The sequence below is a fragment of the Strix aluco genome, chromosome 4 (assembly GCF_031877795.1).
Source record: "Strix aluco isolate bStrAlu1 chromosome 4, bStrAlu1.hap1, whole genome shotgun sequence".
Taxonomy (NCBI): domain Eukaryota; kingdom Metazoa; phylum Chordata; class Aves; order Strigiformes; family Strigidae; genus Strix; species Strix aluco.
The window spans coordinates 87,381,482-87,397,670 of NC_133934.1; the positions used below are offsets into that span (position 1 = coordinate 87,381,482).

At 41.7% G+C, this 16,189-nt stretch overlaps 1 protein-coding gene across 6 annotated transcripts in view; it reads left to right on the forward strand.

Annotated features, from left to right (window-relative positions):
* The window catches only part of C1QTNF4 (C1q and TNF related 4), an 80,325-nt gene that overhangs the window by 60,640 nt on the left and 3,496 nt on the right, over positions 1-16,189 (forward strand). For 2 of the 6 annotated variants that reach the window (XM_074823942.1, XM_074823940.1), the window contains one exon: positions 13,895-13,979. The exons of 2 other annotated variants lie outside the window; for them this stretch is intronic. Coding sequence is in view for 1 of the 4 variants with exons in the window: in XM_074823939.1 (XP_074680040.1) it covers positions 14,110-14,113 (4 nt within the window). In the remaining 3 variants the exon portion in view is untranslated. Of the gene's footprint in view, positions 1-13,894; positions 13,980-14,091; positions 14,114-16,189 lie in introns of those variants that run through there. 2 more of the 6 variants (XM_074823941.1, XM_074823939.1) reach the window with 2 other exon arrangements.

A 16,189-nucleotide genomic window follows, 5' to 3' on the forward strand; every position in this document is an offset into this window, starting at 1 on the left:
GCTCCCTCTCCGCCCCTCACGGAGGGGCTGGACAATAGCGGGAAATGCCCGAGTTGGTACCCTCCCTCACCCCTTTTCTTTCCGAGATGGAACAGCCAGAGTTTATGTGGGAAAGGGGACGAAATTTTAGCCCCGGTTAGAGTCATGGAGCCGAGGTCGGAGAACCTCCCGGGGCCGGCCGTGGGGAAGGGCATCCTGCAGAATTCCCACAGGGACAGTTTCTCAGGTGGGAAATAGCATTAATCTTGCATGGGTCTCTAGTTTCCTGGGGGAACTGAGTCCCAAGGGTTTTCCCAAGAGTAGCATATGCGACTGATTCTGTCACGTACAATTTTCTGTCAGATAATCTTGCTTAATCCTTCTCTGGGTACTTGACAAGCCCACAGTCACCTCCTCAACCCACTCCCTAAAAGCTCCCAGGGAAGTGGGTCGGCATCTCCAGATGATGTTTCTAGCAGACACTCTGAATTTCTGTGCTGCTGGCTGACTGGAAGGCAGCACTGTGACCCTTCAGTTTATGCACATACTGAATGAGCCATGCTTCAATTATTCATTCTGATGCTATTGCAACCTTCTGCAGTTTCTCTTCTCCAGGGACATGATGTGTAACAAGACTTTGAAATACTTTGCCAATGAGGCTGCAATCCTGTCTAGGCATATGGCAGCTCTTTGCTTGTCTAGCCAGTCTTAAGGGTTAAGTTATAGCAGTAAAAGGTATGTCAAGGAAAAATGATGATTCCCAGTAGGGCAGCATTACCCTCCACATTCCTTCTGTTCCCCTCTAAAAAGCTATAATTCAGAGTAGTGAGTGGTTAGTGGACGAGGCTCTACAAATGAGTTTCATTTTTTCCGTCTGGAAGAAGCAACGCCTTCAAAGTACATGTGGTCTCCATAATGGAGAACCTATGGCTTCAACATGGAGTTGATTTAAATGTGATCATTTGTCAGTGGTTTGTAGATGAAGGAAACAGATGCAGAAATGAAATACATTGGAACCAGAGATTTGACGGCAAAACTTGGAAACCCATTTGTTGTTATTTATGTTTTACTAGTGTGATCATTTGTCCATTATGCTGTGCTTTCCAAAGAGTGCTCATTGATACATTGAGAACCATTCATATTTTCCAAATACAGGAAGCTGGGTGGGCCCACGATGGCAGCAGCTATACTTATGGAAATACAGCATAACTATGCTATGCCCTATAGTCAAGTAGGTGTATGACAGCTTTTATATTCTCCATTTTAATAATAGATATATTTCCAAAAAGCAGCAAGGGCGACTGTTGATCGCCAGTTCTTGGAATGCTCATTCTTGTATCAAATGGTAATCTAGATGAACACAGGTACACAGGGTGTAAAGAGCCAAGATAATCTGAACCTTCTGTGCATAGCACCCATTACTATGAAGACCAAAAGAAAAAGAGGCCCGTGCTAGTGGGAAGTGAACATGCAATGAGCCTCCAAGTGATCACTCTCATTCTGCCAAAATTTCCACAGTCTTATGGTTAATTATAGGCAGAGAGCATTGAAATGAACTAACCTGATAGTGACAGTAGATTTGCAAGGTGAAGAGTACCCTGAGAATATAATATTCTCAGCTGAGAAACTTCTCCCTCCAAGAGATACTGATCTCTACATTGACTCTAAGGCATGACAATAGAGCAAAAAATAGGGCTTAAAATTGCTAGAGTCTTAAAAATGCTGAAATCTAGTGGTTTGTTACCAGCATCTGAGGTCAGATGTTAGGATCTGGTGGGTTTTACTCCCAAACTTTTCCATTCACCCATCCTTTTAAACACCCAAATATGAAGTGTACGTTCTACTCCAGGGTGCACAGTTATGTTCTACTTGCCTTAGAATTACAGCTTACTGACTAGTCTGTAGGGGCAAGGATCTTTGTACTGGCTTGGAAGACACATTAAGGCTTGGCAATTTGATAGTTGATTATACGTTATTTGAAAGACTGACTCTGATTATCACTCAGCAGAGATTAAAAGCTTCAGCTCTCACTTCTTGACTGACACCCAGAAATTTGATATAGATCCCATTGCCCAGCAGATCCAAGCTGAAGTAAAGTCAGGACTTCATTTTTCTTTTCAGCTTTCCTTTACCCCTATCCCAGGAAAGGAAATTTGCCTGATGCTCAAGTACACAACTGCTGTGTTGCTGGTTCTCTTGTCAATCCCCTTTCTACCCCGAGTGATTTCTTGTCCCTGTAAAACCTCTCTCTAGTTGCATACTTCCTCCAGACAGGTTAGAGAAAAAAGGAAGAATTCCTGCTGTATCTAATCAAAGGTCTGAGGTTTCCAGCAGAGGTAACAGCCAGAATCAGGAGATGATCACAGAGCAAGTAGTAAGAGGCTACTCCAGAGGCTAATAATTGATTACTAGGGCCCCATTGAGAAACAGTTCAAATTCATAAAGCCCTATTTCTCCCTCTTCACCCTCCAGCTGGTTAATTCATCCCACGCATGTTTTCTGCTGTGCCAGGACTTCGGCCACAGTGCCAGGAAAACCATCCATATTGAGTTAAGGAATCTGGGGAGACTGTCGTAGTGGTTACTGGAATGGGAGCCAGAGCCAGATGAGAGAGTGAAGCCACCGTTGTCAGGAGGAATACCAGATCATCTTTTTTCCTATGTACACAAAGGCTTACTGTCTGTTATGTGGCTGCTTGTGACAACCACAGCTGGTGTTTGAGCTCTGTGGAAAGGAACCTGCAGTCCTTTGGTCAAAGGCAGATGTAAAGAAAATGCTTAGTCCATTGAAATCAACTAGCTGCCTTGGTGCATCCCTTCCAGTGTGTGCTGCTGGTGTAATGTAATACAGTGGTTGTAATAAATGATGACATTTCTAATATATCCCTAAGTCTATGAAGACAGAATCTCTCCCTTTCCTTGTTTCAGTATTCCAGCAGGTTCTAACAGAATTGGCTTTTGTTCATTTTACATATCAAAAGATATTTCTGGCATAAGAGTGAGAGATTTAATTTGGGTTTTTTTAAGTAAAAGTTGAGATTCTTGACCATGGATGCACATTAATTTAAATACTTGCTTCAGTAGGCACAGGGCATAGCAGGTGAAGGAAGCTGTAAACTAGGTAAACATGATTTTCTGCACAGGAAGATCTTCTTTAAATAATATCAGAAGATTCAGAGCTCATAATCGGTGTGCTTTTAGTCTGTGCCAGTCCTTCAGGAGGCCACAAGCTGCTTAAAACTGATATGATAGCTGTGTTGGTGTGTCCTGGATCTGCTTTTGTTCAGTGTTTTCTTAGATGACCTGAATGGTACTACAAAGAGTGGGCGTATCACATTTGCCAGGGACGTAAAATGGTGAGACTTGAAATATGCTGGAGGAAAAGATTAGAATTCAGAATTATTCCAACAAATTGGAAGAACTGCTAGGAAAAGAACTGGATGAAAATCGGTAGGGGTAAATGCAGGGTGCTACAATAAGCCTGGAATAATCAACTGCATAAGCACAAGAGAGAAGTAAATGACTAGGTTGCAACTCTGCAGAAAAGAATCTGGAGTGTTACAATAGATCACGAGCTGAGCATGAGTCAATGTCATGCTGTTGCAAGTGAAGGCAAACATCTTGCTAGGATATATAAAAGACATATAGCCTGGAAGGCATGTGAAGCAACCCTCCTGCTCTGTTCAGCATTGCTAAAGCCTCAGCTTAGAGATGGTGCAAAGTTTTGGTTATTACACTTTGAGATAGGTGCGATTCAATCAGAGGGAGACTGGAAAAGGGCAGCAGGATTTATCGCAGGTCAGAAAAACGTAACCTGTAAGATGATTTGAAATAAGTGAAATTATTTAGCCCAAAGATCAGAAAGCTGGCAGGGGAATATTACAGTTTTCAGATACAAAACAGAGGAGGGAATGGGCTCATGGTGGAGCAGAAAACAAGAAGCAGCAGAAAGGAAGATTATTTTAAACTGCAGGAATAATTTTCTAGGACCTAGGATAATAAAAACTGTTGAATATTTGGTCCAGGGAGGTTGTGAAGACTCCATCATTTTAAGAACAAGTTAGACAGTTGTCTGTGAGGAATGAAATTAGGCTAATGATCCTATCATGGGAAAGCACCTTGGATTATTTGACATCTTGAGTTCTCTTCTAGACCATTCTTCTACCATTTTATGAAGGCAACATGCTCATTTTGTGTAAATGAAATAAAAGTTGTCTGCTGGCCCTGTTCTGATGTTTGTCTGATATCCAAGGGTAGAACAGCACCAAGAGCACAGCACAGCTCTTTCTGAAAAGAGCCTGAAAGAAAAGTAAGGGCTTGCTAGAAGATGGTTAAAAGAGGTCTCTCTTTTCGGAGAAGACACAGGGAACGGGACATTCTGATTTCCCTGGAACAGATGCCTGACTAAGTCTATGAGTGCTGATAACAGTGATATGGAAGAAGAAAAATGAATGAGGATTAGCAGTTAGCAAAATGGTCTGAACTGAAAATACAAAGTATTCTAGTATTTTACTCCTTGAATGAAAGACTGTAGTCCAAAAATCCTTTTTTGGAGATAAAATGAAATAAAATAATGGAATTCAGAATAGGAATAAAATAAAGCACAGTTCTACAATTGATGTTTTTAGGCATTCCTCCAGGGAGAGAAAATCTAGGTCCTGTAGTATTCATGGTTTAACATATATTGTTTAATATAAATGGAACAGGCGGTCCCCTGTGCATGGTGTAAAAATGCTGGATCTCTGTGAGGAGACAGGTAGAAAGAAATAAGAGAGCAATGATCATCTCTTTTGGATGCTGCAGTGAAGAGCTGCACAGAAGATCCTGAATAGAACACATTTTGACTCCAACCAAAGAATTTTTTAATCCTCTAAAGGGAGAAGGATTTTCCTCTCTCCCCAGGGTTTAGACCTTTCCACTCATACAAAAAGAAAAGCTCTTAGAGAAGTTAAAGGCATACTGGGAGGAGTGGAAGTGTTTTTCATACCAACCAGGCAATATGGAAATTTTTCTATGAAAACAGGTACTCTCTGGGACTGAAAGGCTGCAGAGCAACTGCTGGAAAGGATCTGTGTTGAATGAACAAGACAAGGAGAAAATGAAGAATTATGCTGCGCTTTTTAGAAGGCTGTTTTCATGCAGCTGTTGCTCAGTGAACTGTGGCATATTAGCATTATAATCTGGTGTCATTTAAACACTCTTACACTGGAATTATCCATAAATTGATGGAAATCCTCATATTTTGATTTACTCTTGGATATGTGAGCACAAACTGTGACACTATGTAAGCTCTGATTGCTTTTCCCCCTGCCCCCATCTTCCATTGCTGCTTGAACACTTTGGGAAAGATAATTATTTGCTTAGAAAGCCAGTCACTTGATGCCCCAGATATTTCAAAGTAAATTCACATCCCTTCCACTAGAGGATTGGCCAGTGCTTCACATTAGCTTGTATTGCTTTGCCTGAGGTTATTTTATTGCTCCTTCTCCCATCCTTCCCTTTGCTTTCTTTACTTCTCATATACGAAACTCAGTCTGTATTTGTGAGACAGAAAGGGTATCCAAAAGAAGGCTTACGGTGACCTGATGCTAAAGGAGGTTCAGCCTTGGAACAAGGTGGTTCTGGAAGGAGATAAAGAAAAGGATAGCTAATGTAAAACGTCTCCTTTTTATTAGTAGGAGGAGGCAACAAGGTGGAGGGATTGTTCTCTAGGAAACTTGGGAGGAAATCTGAGACAGGCAGAGAACTACTGAACATGCTGGAGGGGATTCTGCAGCTGGTAATCTGTTGGAAGCTGTTGATAATTGTCTTGAAAGGGAAAGGTGTTAGCAGTAGCTAGAAGGAAGGTAGGGGACTGAAAACGTTTGAGTAGAAGGAGCACTGGCTTGAAATGAGCTGAATGTGAACATTTGGTTTTAGGGTGCATGGCTGAAATTTCTCAGTGTGGTTGTGAGGAAATTGTGTAGGCTATTGCAAATGGCACTTCTGTCAGTATGAGCTGCATATTTAATGCAATGTAATGGTATCCAAGCCTGCTTTAAATAAAGCATCTGCATAACAGTGTTCAGAGCAGCCATATCCTTCATGTTAAGTTTTTTTTCTTTTATATTATGTCCAGTTAGGGTCCAAACGTTGCATAAAACCTGACAGCGGGTTGCTGCAGTCATTATTTCAGTATTTTAGCAAAATTCTTTTCCTATAAGCAAAAATCAGAGGCGGCAGCTTCAAGCTGTCAAAGGCAGTTTTGCCTAGGAGGAAGCTGGCTGGTCACACAGATGAGCCTGGAATCTGTGAACACTTGACAGGCTCTGAGCGCTTTCTCACTGTGAATGAGGAGCTGATGAGTGAACAGCAGTGTCCAGCAGTGCTTTTTGATCGTAATGCCAAAGCCTTTTACCAGCAGCTTCCCAGTGCAGATGGAATTTTACAGAAATAGTCATACAAGCTTTTCTACTGCCATTATGAGGGGACTGACATTTTTTAAATACTGGAAACAATATAAAGCCAGAAAGCAGATTCAGGAAAACTTTGTAAAACTATGTGTGTGTTAAGGAGATTGTTCAGCAAATACTTCTCTCTGTCCTTTCACCCAGGGCACTAGACACTGCCGTGTGGGCAGCAGCACCTTTGCTTTAGATTGTCACTGAAAAATCCAAGTTCAAAAACACAACTGTTCACAGTTGATTTGTAGGGGGTTTAAGGGAGGAACTTCATAGCTCCGTGTTGAAGAAGATGACAAGCTGTTGAAATCCATGGACCAAAATATACTCAGAATTTAAAAAGTGGAAGCAGAAACTGGGGTTTTTCTGAAGATATCAGCTATCAATTCACAGCCTTGGGATGTCTCATTTGCAACAGCTACAGCCTTCTGAGAAGTAGTTGTTAGTAAAATGGCTAAAAAATTGAAAAGGCCCAGGTTCCAGCTGTCTACAGGCATTCCTCAGAGACATCTCATTACAAGGGATTTGGCAGAAAAGATCACTGGAAATGGAGAACTGCACATTGCTGACTGTGAAGGGTCAGTATTAACAAACATGGCAATGACTAACTTTGCTAACTTACTTTGCTACTTCTAACTGTGTATCTGTAGACATAAAGAATGCTACTGGGCCAAGAATGTGATAAACTGATTCATGAAAAGCAGCTGATACTGAAGAGCACCATGTGTATTGCAGAATTTCATTGTTAATCAAGAACTTCTCTACCACCCAAGGGAAATCTGGGTCTCAAGAGACTATCTGGTGACAAAAATGAGGGTAGCTGCCTGCAATGATTATTCTTTAAATGATTGTTTCTTGATCTGTCTACCAATTTACTGGGTATGAAGGCAACAGGATTGTCACGTTGGACAATTAGAGAACACGACAAGAAAGAAGACTCATTAGTGTATGTGAACTTTAACTGACACCTCCCTTTCCCCAAACAGTTTGGGAGAGCAGAGTTTTCATTCTGGAATAATACTGACCTCTGCATCGGTGCTGAGCGCATGATGCTTGTTTCTTCTCAGTTCTTCAAGGCCTGTGTCCTGACCCCGCAGGAGGAGGAGCAGAAAGGAAGATGCCAGAGCAGAGATGGAAGATACACAGATCTTAATGCCTTTCATCACCTTCTTCACTAAACTAGAGCTCAGTGAATTTTCAAATTGAGATGTTGCAGCATGTTGGCAGTGAAGAGCAGCACTGCAGTGCAATTCACAGTGTTCTCTGAGTATCTTCACAGTAATGAAACAGCAGGGCATGAAAAGAAATGAATGTGAATTTTTTGGCTGCGTGTGATGGCAGCTGTTAAAAGACAGCATGCTTTCCTGCCTTACCTGTCAAGACAAGAAAAAAAAAATCCCAAGGAAAGCAGTATTCCTGTAGCAAATGCCCCAGTACAGATTTTTTCAGATGGATTCTCAAAGCCTACTGTCAGAAAATACCAGTCAATAACGTGAAATTTTCTCAAAGTATGTTATACTGCAGCCTTTGATGGATAGAAAGACAGAAGCAATTCTGTTTCCATTGATGAAACATAGTGTTACAAGTTGATCTATCAAGCAAAGGGAGCCAAATCTCATCCTTTCTGAATGTTTTCTGTTAACTGCGGGTGATTAAGAGAGGGACCAGAGTTACCCAACTTGTGAACATCCTTGGTTGCATTGCTATGCAACTCTTAGCAGTCAGTGAACTCAGACATGACTAGGAAACAAAAATCATTTTTGTTGTCATTGCGTGTAATCCAAGCTGGCACTCAGCTATCCATTAATTCCCTTAGGGGACGACTGCTGGACTCCACAGGCTCATCCTAACTTGTGATTTGATGATCAACCAGTGAGAACCAGCATATTCCCTCTAGCTTTTACCCAGGTGGGTGATGTGGCAGGTCTTAGAGCAATGACTGGAGGGCAGCATTCCAGTGAGTGGAGGAAAGTGTTGGAAGCAACAACTGCAGGCACAGAGTTCCAGGAAAAATGAGAATTATGTGCCCACTCAAGTGAGAGAGAGAAAGAGAAGGTGTGGCTATGCAGCTAGAGAAGAAAACAGACAAGAAAAACCTGAAGCTTGTTCCTTTTATGATTAGGACCTTACATAGCAGTTAAATTGAAATCATATATTGACTGACACAAATTGCAGCAGCACAGATTCACAGAAAGGAAATTGAGGACATAAAACCATTACAGAGAGAACAAACCTTGAGAGTACACCACAGGTTCCAATATCTCTTATAATGTCTCGACAGCCTTATGTACAACAGTCTTCAAGAGGAAGGTATAACACAAAAGTTGCGATTCCTGTAATGTATAGACAGTCAAAATTACTTCCCTGTTTAGTGCACCCTCGTGTGTGTCAGGTTCCACAGGTTCCTATTAGTTCCTGGGCAAAGAAACCTACTATTAACAGTTGTTTTCGTTCTTAATAAGGGGACAAGAGGAGAACATGAAAGGATCACTGCAAGATTTTTCCCAACTGATTTCCCAACTGATGACCTGACAGGTCTGCTGGACGACTGGGCATGTGAATGAAGGTGGCAGTGTGGAACAGGAAGGAAAGCCAGTACAGCCTGTGTTTAACTGGAACACTTACTGTCATCCTGATGAAATTTCCTTTAATGTCTATAAGTATCTGTTACAATTAAGGATTGAAAGAAAATTGACAAACAGGGCATCAACTCTGAGAACAGCATAGGAACCTCCTCTTCTGACCTGTGTGGTTGGAGGATGAAAATAGTCATTCAGCTACACGGAAGGAAACTGCTGCTTAGATCCATACAGGAAAGTGTGGTTTAAAAAAAATCAAACAGTAACTACCTATACTGTAGATATCTGCCTACAGTAAATACTGTAAATACCTACCTATAGTCTCTGAATTATTGCTAGACTTACATTTGCTAACAGAAGCAGTGGGGTTTATCCTGAGAGCTAAATTTCCCTTTAGTGGAAGGAAGTGGGGTAGAAAAACTGAGCCATGGTATGTAACAATAAACCAGAAGAATAAAGGGGTTAGAATCTGAGTTGTTTCCACAGTACTGATTCTAGTGTCACTCTGCCCACCTAGTATTTCCCCTTTGTCACTCACAGCTCAGTTTACTCTATTGATTATAATGCATAGATGTTTTTTGGGGAAAAAAAAGTCCCTAAGATGTGAGCTACACCACCACATCAGGAAAACCTAAGAACAAGCTTGTGTTCAATGGGGCTGTTTCATTCTTTATCAACCCTTTAAAGTCCCCATGCTTCATTAATTCTTGGGAAAAACATTCATCTTTTTCCTGCCCAAACTTGCTAAAAGAGAAAAATTACCAGAGTAGTCTGTGATGCTGAACCCATCTGCGTCTTCCTTAGGTTCCCAGTTTTTGTCTCCCAGCACAGAGACATCATCTGCAAACACTTCTAAACTTTCTCCCTCATTGCCTCTTAAGAGAGTCTCTCATGGTCTTTCTAGCTATTCCATTCCTCTTCACATTCTCCTTTATCACTGCTATAATACTGACTGGATCTTGCCCGTTGATTCCAGCTGGTCAGATGATACAATGGAACTAAATGAAAATGAACTCAAGCTTGCTGACTCTCATTTTAACACCTTTAATCCTGCAGGGTTTATTGGTTTTTTTTCCCGGACTTTGTAATAGCATAGTAAAAGTAAGAAATCTTATGCTACATTTGCTTGTTATTGCCCATGTCCCCTATCCTATGTCTTCTAGCCTGTAAGCATCTTTTAAAAGCTCTTCTATGGAGTCCAGCAATGTGCAGTTCAGCAGGCTACCAGCTTCTTTGCAGGCTACCATAGTTTAAATATCTTAAACCAAGTGAGAAGTTTAAAATAAAATCATCCTTGTAACTAAGTTGTGTTCATTTTTATAAAATAATTTCCCATTTGCCTTTGGAACAGCCTGAATTGCGCTGCTTGTGCTCAGCATTCTTCCTCGTAAGGTGTCTGTCACTCCGGTAGTTCTGTTGCTGGGGTGGTCTGTCTGACAGCATCCATGTGCTTGATATAGTTTTACCTCCACAGCCAAAGCAAAAAAACCCCAGGACTTCTGTGAAAAAGTCTTCCTGCTATATGGCTTCCGGCCCAGCCACCTGGAACAATGAAATTGCCCTCTACTCCATTCTCTGAGGTCTCTGTGCCTATTTCTTTCTTTAGAGCTAGGTTTTGCACTGACCAGTCTGCCTTTTGCGGCCTTCGCCTCTCCCTGTCTTAACTGAGGTCTTTATGGTATATGCTGCCAAAGTGTCAGTTACTTTCTTTTCCCTATCAAAATACCTCCTGGCATTCCAGGCCAGACTGTCTCTGTTAATCCTTTATGCCAGCGTGACCTGCCTTCTGGTGCAGCAATCAGGTTCCTCCTGAAGAGATGGGATGCTTCGACAAAGCCTTGTTCCACCAGCTCAGCATCTCTTGTGCACACCAGGAGAAAGAAACACACACATAAACCAGGCTAAAAAGGGAAATTAGGTTTGGGGGTGGGAAAAGCAGTGGTTTAACTTTGGCATTGCTGTAACTGGATCCATGCAAAAATTCCTACTGTTGCAGTGGTCTCAGCGTTTTATGTCTAAAGGTAGCAGTGTTAAATAAATACTGTGCAGCAACAGCCTCCTGGCTTTCTCAAGCTGCGGTTTCCAGTCTTCTCTGGCCTATGCTTTCACAGAAACCATTTATCACTGAACTCATTCCCAGTAATGGCTAGTTTTTTTCACTACTTACTGCTGGTGTGATTTCAGTGATGGCTTATCAACAGTTTAACTGCATGTGCAGAACAGCTTTATAGCATTCAACACATTTTATGAGCTACAGTTTGAACTCAAACGTTCTAACAGTGTTTTCTTCCACTTCTGATCAGCGTTAGAGTATGTTTCTTTGCTTTACAGTTTTTAGTCTTTTTTGCTTGAGGAGTATGTGGTGGAAAGTTGGATTTGTGTAATTTATTCATTTAGAAAAGGATGTAAAAAAAATATATATTACACTTTAAAGCATTAGTCTGTTAGAATAGCTCCCTGCTTCCACCTAGGGTTTATTCAGCCATCTTCTCTACTAAAACACCACTTTGTCTGACTAAATGAATATATTTTTAAATGTACATGGTAGCCAAAACGGAAGACGCGGTGTGTCACCCTGGCATTTCAAACGTGTATACCAAATTTCCCTGAATGCTGTTATAGGAAGAAGAATCTTAATGTCAGAACTATCGTGTTTCCATTTTGATCGGTGAATATACATCTTCTTATATATCATCATTTTAGCTTAAACAGAGTTGTTAGGGCTTCAGGTGAAATATATCAGGTTTAAGTAATATTCTGAAGTGCAGGCTAGCATTAGAGGCTTATGCCAAAATACAGTCTCTCCATTTCCTTTTCCTGAGTACAGCTGGAGTTGAGGCACTTCAAAAGAATTTTTGTCTCCACAGATCTTTGAGTACACAGAAGATGGTGTATTATGTTAAAGGACTCCCTTGATTCAAGGAAACTTTTAAAATTAAATACTTTCTATTAATGCCATACAGTTCTGTCATTCAAAGTGTGGCTTGTAGTTTCCAAAAAGCATCCTGGATGCTTCAGACCATGTTTTACCTCTCAGGATTGTTCGAGAGTTGAAAAAAAACCCCATTCATCAAAAGCAGAGATAGGCCAAAGCCATAAGTGAATCCCTGATTTTGTCACATAGTACTCTTTATACAGATAGTGCTTTTGAGGATCTGCTACAATTAATTTCTTCTTGATGCTGGAAGAAGTGATGCGTTTGCATCATTATCTGATGCTCTTAATCTCTATCAGATGAGTGGAACACACAGTATGTGGTGTCTGGGGAAAAAAAAAATCTTGCTAACTATTGTCCAAGAAGACTGTTCATTACACAGGCTTTCACTGATTCAAATAATTGAAACATTTGCAGCTGTCCTTAAATATTAGAGTGAGAGATAGGAAGAAGAGGGCTTTGCTCTTGCAGTTTATGGGATTTTAAGAACTTTTCCTAACAGTTAATCTAATTGCACTGCTTCACTTTTGTTTCATATCTCATTCTTCAGTTATCTTCTGGGTAAAACTCCCACCGAAATTAAAGGACTCTTGCCTAAGGTAGGACTAGGGAAACTAGCTCATTAATGTTCTGGAATAAAAAGAAAACCCTTGTGAGTTTTGCAAGAAGATATGGCCTGCAAGTTTAGAAATGGGGTGACCTTTCTATTATTGAAAGTCCTTCTGTAAATCCGTGGATTTCAGTAGAAGAGGAGAGCTAATTGTCTTTCCACTGGTCGATTGATTCTGTTCCAGGACAGAAAAATCACCTCCAGCAAGCACAAAGCTATTAAAGTTTCCTGGGTCATACAAATGGTGAATTCTGTCTCTTTCTTTTCAAAAAAGATCTGCAACTCCTGTTCTGCTATGTGAGTCACTACCATTTTAGCCCCTTCTTTTCAGGTCATTAATTTAATGTCAGTGCCTTTGAGAACTGTTTAGCTCCATCATGTGTTTTGTGCCTCCTATTCCAAAATTAGTTTCTTGGCTTCTTCCCTGGGGGCTGCTGTCCCTGTTGGTACTGCCTAGTATGAAGGCGGTAGCATACTTTGTTTATCCCTTGGATCTGCTTAGCTTCATCGGGTACTTCTGTGGTGTTACCATAATAAGGGATGGTAGGGTAGGGGACAGAGGGCCCTGATTCATATGTAAATGTAGTGAAAATAACACAGCTGCTATGCATGACACATTCATGGCCCATGCTGAAGACCCACTTTTCACCTCTAGCCTGGGTCAAGACCCTGGGTAAAGACCCACCTCACTCTGCAGTTTTAAAATTTGTGCCACAGCATGAACTTAAGACTGATACCACAGTGTCCATGGCCAGCCTCGCATCCCTGGTGCTATCTCTTCCCTGCTGGAAGAAAGCCATCCCAGTAAAAGACTTGGGCACCAGAAGCATTTGCTGGGGAAGCAACAGAGCATTTTGGAAGCTTTATCTTTCAGACTTACTACACTAATACTCAAGTCCAAGAGTTGTCATGAGTTGCCTGTTTATGGCAGCCCTGTAGCTAGCTGAGTCTTCCTAATGATTGGCAAATTATTCTTAGACTGGTTTAGTGCAAAAGACAGTTATTAGATACGTTCTAAAATATTTTTAAAAGATAAAGAACCTAAATAGTCCTGAAAGTGGTGAGTGGGAGCTGTCAAGGAAACAACTTGCTAATGGAAACACAGCATAATTAACTCCCTTATTTAAATGACTTGCCAGTAAGTTATTGGGAAGAGCTGATAAATAAGGAATTGCAGCAGCAGAAAGTCTTTGCAACAGTAACTGAGTGATGCAACCTTTCATAAGTGACCTTATTACAGAGAAATTAGCTTTGAGACAGAAACAAGGATAGCGGTCATTTGACAGAACATAAGGTCGTATTCACTACAGAGTTTATTAAACCATTTTGTCTTTTTGTGTTTTTTTGGCCAGCAGTGACGTGCTTGCAGTATATTCCCTGACTCCCGGATACACTGGGCGAGCTCTGGAGCACAGGCAGCGCTTTGGAACCAGGCTGGTTAGTGTGGCTAAAAACGCAAATGCCAATCCCTTTCCTGTCATTTCATGTCTCAAGAGTGTGCAGCCATGTCACAGTCATCCTGGTTCTCCAAGCAGCCACACCATGGTGATCACTGGGATAACAATGGATGAGTATGAATCAGAAACATCTAATAGCCCTTTTAAGTTTGCCTTTAGGGCTTGGTTTTCTAAGCTGGAAGCTGAAATGAGCCTGCCGTGCTAGATGTATCACTCTGCACTCTGCAGAAATAATACTGCTGAACCAGAGGCTGAACTCACAGTGTGACAGTTTGGGATTTAGTTCTTGATGGGATGTTAGGGCCTGTTAGTATTGTTTAAACAGCAGCAATGGCCAAATGCTGTACAGACATGGGAAGAAGAGAGTCTTTGCCCTGAGGATCTCACAAACTAAACCGCAAAGTGAGGAAAAATAAAGACAGCATGGAAGCAGATGCATGGCAATTAGCTATGGATTAATAGTTCCATTGAAAATACTTTCTTAAATTAATTTGCTGGATGAAAATACTTACTTAAATCAATTTGTTGTCTGTCAGACCTGCTATTAACTGGTTAGTGCCATGGAAGTGTCATGGCTAGGGTTAGTAGCAAGTGAATTTTCAGCTGTGAGAAGGCAGTAGCTATGGGAATCGGTTATAGAATCAGGAATCATGACTTAGGAGGCTTCTAGTATCACCTCCTGCTGAAAGCAGGGCCAACACTGAATGCAGACCAGGTTGCTCATAGCTTAATCCAGTCTGGTCTTGAAAACTTCCAAGGCTGGACATTTAACAGTCTCTCTGGGCAAACTGTTCCATTCTTAATTGCCCTCAGCAGATCCAGTCTGAACCTTCTCCTTTGGATTTTATGACCATTGTCTCTTATTCTCCCACCATGCACATAAGTGAAGAACCTAGCTCTGTCGTCTCAGTAACCTCTTCTTCAACTGGAAGGCTGCTACTAGATCCCCCCAAAGCTTTCTCTTCTCCAGGCTAAACAAGCCCAGTTTCCTCTGCTTCTCCTCATAGGGCATGTGCTCCAGACCTCAACCCTCTTGGCTGCGCTCTCTGGAGTCACTCAGGTGCCAACTAAAGGAGAATAATCACTGCCTGTGGTTACTGTTGATGCACCCCAGCGTGCTGTTAGCCTTCAGTACTTGCAGGGCACAGCACTAACTTAGGTAGGATTCCTAGATCCTTTTCAAGTAGCACTGCTCCCCAGTCACTTAGTCACCAGCCTGTACCAACTCACAGGTTTAGTCCATCCCAGGTACAGGAATTTGCATTCATCTTTTCTGAATTTCCTTTCAGTCCATTCCTCCAGCCTGTCTAAGTCCCTATGAATAGCAGCTGTGCCTCCAAGTGTATTGGCAAACCCTGTGGTTTGGTGTCATCTGCAGCCTTGATGAGTGGACATTCTGTCTCCTTCTCCAGGTCATTGGTAAAAAGTATTAAAGATGACGTCTGAAATTAAATATTAAACACTAGCCCTTGAGCCTGACAACCCAGCCAGTTTTTTCACCCATCTAGTAGTCCACTTATCTAGATTGTAACATCACAACTTAGATACAGGAATGCTCTGGGACACTGTAATAAAAGCCTTGCTAAAAGGTGGATCCTAAAGGTGGGAGAGCTAAAAGCTGGTCTCTTCTCACAAGAAGTCAATCAGTTTGGTTATACATGATCTACCCTCATTTGATCAACACATGCTAAATGTCCTTTGCCTGGAAATGTGTTCCAGGAAGCATATGATTTTCCTGGGGACCAAAGTGAGGAGCAAACTGGCTGACCAGCCTGTAGTTCCTCAGGTTGTCTCACTTGTCCTTTCTGAAGATGGTACAACATTTGCCTTTCGCCAGTCACCAGGGGCCTCCTTTGATCTCCGTGACCTTACAAAGATGCTAGAGAGTGGCCTCAATATGATAGCAGTCAGCTCTCTCAACACCCTTCAGTGCAACCCATGGGGTCCCATGAATGTGTTCAGGAGAAGCAGGCTAAGTCAGGAGAAACATTTTGAATTCAGGGGCATGGAGGAAAGAACTGAGATGTTTGTGAGAGAAGTGATCTAATGTAAAATTACAACACGGATGGATATATAGCAGCTGAACATGAGCCAGCAGTGTGCCCGGGTGGCCAAGAAAGCCAACGGCATCCTGGCTTGTATTAGAAATAGTGTGACCAGCAGAAGTGAGGAGGTGATAGTCCCCCTGTG